Here is a 4,968-nt window from a genome sequence, read left to right as displayed (position 1 = left end):
ATGGCTCGTAAGGCCTTATATATTTCTCGTATAATTCTTGTTAAAACACGCAAAATATCACTAATTAGGGAAATATAATTAAGGAAGAAAATAAAGAATAACAAGTACATCTTTGCCGCTTGCAGTGCACAACAAGAACACACGCGTACAAAAATTTATTCGTACAAATCATGAGAGTGTGAAATGAATATTAACTGATGAATGAAATCATTTAAGTATTTATATTTTACAGTTCGTATATCTCCATCTATAGAATTCTATAGATTGAGATATAGAATTATAATATAGAATTCTATAGATTGAGATATAGAATTATAAATATATAGAATCCTATAATTATATATATATAGAATCCTATAGATGGAGATTATTTGTATATTTAGTTGTTCTTTTTTCTCGAGTAATCTTTTTTTTTATAAAATACTCTTTAGCGTGTGTATATATTTTCGTTTAATTTACAATAATAAGTAACTCTTCAGCATTTGTTTAAGTCACTTGTTTGAACTGACAGTACGATCTGTATGTACATATGTATGTGTACATCTACTATTAGATTTAGCGAATAGAGACTACGTCAGGAAGAGGCTTACTCAGTTTTCCCTAATTTAAGCACTCTAGTCTAATAGTGAAAAATAAGTCTAATGAGACGAAACAAAACAAAAACGTATTTGTAAATGCATTTTTTTTTTTTTTATATTTACACGGAATGTCACCTCAGCATCATGAAATGCTAAATTGATGATTATTGTTATTATCGTACTTGCGAAAAGGCATTTGTATGTGTCACAATCTATTAAGTAAATGAACACGTTTTTTACATTTTTAAAAAAGACATACACGCTTGTTTCTATTTACACGAAGGAAACCGTGATATCTTATCTTGACACATAAAATATGTGTGTGCGTGTTATGTAGGCCTTCTTAGCTGCCAGTTCATCGTCAGACTTATCAGTCTCGTATTGTGTCATCAATTATATTGCGCGGTTAAGTAAGACGGCAGATATTAAACAGGTGTTTCCGAATTGTTCCACTCTTTGATGTCCTGCCGGGATGGTGACTGAATGCTCGAGGACTCTCGTATCATCAGACTCACCGTGTCAGAATAATCTACGTTTATGCATCGTTCTCCATCCCGCGGTAAACTTCTGTTGGATGACGGCGAACTGTTCTCCGCGCTACAGTCATGTCTGAACACGCTGTCTGACTGAGAATGCGTCGGTGTGGACAGCTCCGATACCAGCGGGGTGGACTCGTCACTCTCACCACCAGCTGGAGATCCCATCGGCACGTTGCCGATCAGACGCTCCTTCAACTTCGACAGTTTCTCGAGACTGGAAGTGGGCACGATCGTTTCGTCGGTCAGTGTTGAGATCGAACGTCTCTTCTTAATGGCCGTCGACGACGACACGGTCTTCAGCGGTGTGCTGTTTCCCATGTATCTTTCGTCGGTGGATTTCGACCTGAACGCGGGTTTCGGCGATGGCGGTGGCGAAACAAACAATGAAGAAGGCCGTGTACTGATGTTACTGCCAGTTCTCTTCAAAGGCTTCTGTGAGCAGGCGGATCTCGTGCTATGTTGAGACGTGATGCTGCGCTGAGAATTGGTGCGGTGCAGGAACACAGTGGAGTCGTGTGAACTGTCGTCCGAACTTTCGGGCTCATCGTTAATCGGCACCCAGTGGAACAATGGGTTGGCCTGGAGCAGCACGTACTCTGTGTCTTGAGTGCGTCCTAAAACAAGACACTCATATCATATTTGTTTCTCGTTATCATATAAATTTGTAAGTTACATTCTGTCTCTTAGAATAATTTCTCACGATTCTTTTTGAGAAGCTACTTATACAATACGAGAGATTATACTTGATCAAGTTATCTTTGAAAATAAATAATCTAAAAAAAAGAAGATATTGGAAATAAAGTTTTAAGCGAAAATATGTGAACTCGATCTGACTTGAAAAGAAATCATTCTATAACAATTTAATTTTGCTTTTTGGTCCTTGAGATGTTTTGACATAATAGTTTGAAGGCCTCTAGATACATAAATTGTAAAAAAGGTAATGTCAGACTTGGTTTGCAAGAAATTTTATTGCCATTTTGCTCTCGTAATATATACTCGTAATATATAACATATTTTAAATACCGCTCATATAACACACTAACAATCTAGTAGTATTTATTAGCACATACACGCGCATTACAAGAAATATAACGTTAGTCACAAATAAAGGACGCAAGGTTCGATCATAGCTCAGAATATGCTACTTTAAGAATTTATATTCATATATTATAATTATATATATTATATTATAATAATTATTGTGTATATAACTATATCATTATTACAATAATTATTATATTATTGTTATAATTATATATATTTTGTAATTATATAAGATGTATATATAAGGTATATACATATACAATATATACAATATATATACTTTTAAAAATATAATATCATTTGATTTTTGAAGTAGCATAAACATTTTCTCACAAGAAATATTATATTTGTTTTTACCAACACATAATTTATCACAGTCTTTTGTACATGAATTGTTCACAGAAAACATTGAATAGTTAGAATAACGTTTTGTGACACTATCTTGATAATATCACGCGTTTATTAAAAAAAAAATGCAATAAAATATACTCGTATATATATATATATTGATTAACAAAAATTCCTTTAAAATCCCGTTGCAAGGTTTTGGATGACACAGTTTTTTCTTTTCTTCGTCCTCAATATGGCACTGACATACGCATTTTAATGTTAAACTATATTTTTTATCAAATGAGCATTATGATACATTAACAGATTTGCGCATACAATAATATTCCCTAATTCTACTACAAGATTTATTTTCTCTTTACGTGGTATGTGTGTGTGTATATATATATGCGACTTTAGAGTATATGATACAAATAGTATTCCGTGTCTGTATAATCGAATATATAAAAAGAAATATTAAATAATTCGAGTTTTCTTAACAGCACACTTTGGCACGATACCGTCGTAATGTGAGTGCAAATGATAATGACATTGAATTGTACATTTCAATGCAAGTGCTGGGGAATGTTTTTTTTCTGTGTGACATGCGGAACATGAGCGATTTTTATTCATCATCATGGTCACCATCGTTATCATCATCATCATCATTGTCTGGTCTCGGATTCGATTAGAAGTTAGCTGTATTCGATGGAGGAATCACTGTTTTGTTCGTGCTGCGATGGCTCTTGAATTATGACCACCGGTAGGTTAAGTGGTAGGGAAGTGGGCTCACCTGTAGAAAGCGAGTCTGTCGTCGGTGCCACCACTGGCGATGGCACGTCTAATACATCCTCGCAAGCTTCCTCATTCAAAGTTTGCAATGCTCCGCAAATCATTTGCTCCTCTAATGTCACCTAAAATACATGTATAAATTTTATTTTAGATAATTTGATCTCATCATCTAGAACCTAAAGTAATTAAATTTTCAAATAACATGTAACCATATAAACACACACACACGACAAACTTACCTGAAACTAATGTACGGAATGCAAACGTAAATAAATCACAACATTAGATTTAGTTGTTGCAATATTATTTATGAAAATATTATGATTTAATAATTGCTTTTAAAGTATGAGTAAAGTTATATGTTTATATATAAATTTTTACTAATTATTGAAGTTGATGACACCTATATTATACCTGTTTTTCCATAATAGATTGCTTGTTCTGATCACGACGGGAAGAACCGTCTGTTCTTGATGTTCCTTTTTCTTTTTCCACATGAGCTGGGATACGCATCGAATTATTTTGCGAAGCGTGATCTAAGACACGAATAAAAATTAATTATTGATTGAAACATTGATTGAACACAAGAAGCACAGACGAAGGGAAATATAATATTGATGTACCTTTTCGCGCGGGTTGCTCGGATCCCACAGTAAATCGAACGCTTCGAGAACCCTCCTCATATGTAACGGACGAGAGTTCCAATTCCCTGAGCGATACAATTATTATACGGAACAATTCCCAATCCCCGAAAGTCATTTTAAGAACCTAAAAAAGAACATTTTCGTAAACAAAATTTTTTTCTGTCTCAGAATATGAAAAATACACTTCTGCGAAAATTACTTTTTTCAGTTCTTGCAAATCGCAATGCAGCAAAACTCGACCGTTAATGTTGTTGTCTTTGATGACTTGTTTGTACGTCGGTGTCTGAGTCGGATTAAGATTTTCGATTTTGTCAATCAGATCGCAGACGCCCGTTACTGATAAAGATGAGAGTTTTATTTCCAAAATTTCGGACTGTGAATGAAAAATAAAACAATAGAGTAATAAGTCTCTTCTCAGTCACACAAAGAGATAATTGTACGATCAATTTGTGACGTACCGGTAACGAACTTGTCACAGAAAGTGCTTTTGGCAATGGTTCCATGGGAGGCATTTGTACCCAAGGTGACGGAGCTTGCCATTCTATGCTTGGTTGATAGGCCCACGGTGGCGATGTTGGCGGCACAGATCCTTGCAGACTCGATTGTTTGACAAATTTCGCGTGCCGATTTGTCAGAACATTTCTATGCGGAGCTACCGCGTGATCGTTCCAGACGCTGCTCTGTTTGAAAAGTAGACCCGCGTCTTCCTCTATACTCTGTTGCTCCTCTTTTATTTTCTTCTTAATGTACGGATCTAAATTGATAGTAAAGGGCAAGAATATCTTCATGTCACTGACGAGCAAGCTTGATCGATGAAAAGTAAGGAAGACATCCAGCTTGCGTTCGTCTCTATCCAGTTCGAGAAGCGGTTGCACTTCCTTTAGCACCGGAATCTGTGGTCGTACTCTGATAAATATATAAAAAGAAGTGTGAAACACACATACGTGTCAATATAATATATACACAGTTTGTCCGGAAAGTTCCCGGACTGATTTTTTCTAGCGCGGGTAAGCGGCGCTATCGAGCGGTCAACGCTGGAACTAC

At 35.5% G+C, this 4,968-nt stretch overlaps 1 protein-coding gene across 8 annotated transcripts in view; it reads right to left on the bottom strand.

The window, feature by feature from the left end:
• Nucleotides 1–392: 392 nt before the first annotated feature.
• Nucleotides 393–4,968, bottom strand: part of LOC109861332 (kinase D-interacting substrate of 220 kDa) — a 32,911-nt gene continuing 28,335 nt past the window's right edge. For 7 of the 8 annotated variants that reach the window (XM_020440935.1, XM_020440932.1, XM_020440930.1 and 4 more), the window contains 7 exons: nt 4,383–4,830; nt 4,124–4,297; nt 3,904–4,048; nt 3,695–3,816; nt 3,520–3,525; nt 3,282–3,402; nt 393–1,731 (listed from right to left, as the gene is read on the bottom strand). In XM_020440935.1, coding sequence (XP_020296524.1) covers nt 1,004–1,731; nt 3,282–3,402; nt 3,520–3,525; nt 3,695–3,816; nt 3,904–4,048; nt 4,124–4,297; nt 4,383–4,830 — 1,744 coding nt within the window. In that variant the 3' untranslated portion in view covers nt 393–1,003. The remainder of the gene's footprint in view (nt 1,732–3,281; nt 3,403–3,519; nt 3,526–3,694; nt 3,817–3,903; nt 4,049–4,123; nt 4,298–4,382; nt 4,831–4,968) is intronic. The other variant, XM_020440928.1, reaches the window with a different exon arrangement.

Source organism: Pseudomyrmex gracilis, unplaced genomic scaffold (assembly GCF_002006095.1).
Source record: "Pseudomyrmex gracilis isolate BER0280 unplaced genomic scaffold, ASM200609v1 scaffold_692, whole genome shotgun sequence".
Lineage (NCBI taxonomy): Eukaryota > Metazoa > Arthropoda > Insecta > Hymenoptera > Formicidae > Pseudomyrmex > Pseudomyrmex gracilis.
Note: the sequence above shows the minus strand (reverse complement) of the source record. Positions and strands in the feature narration are given on the sequence as shown.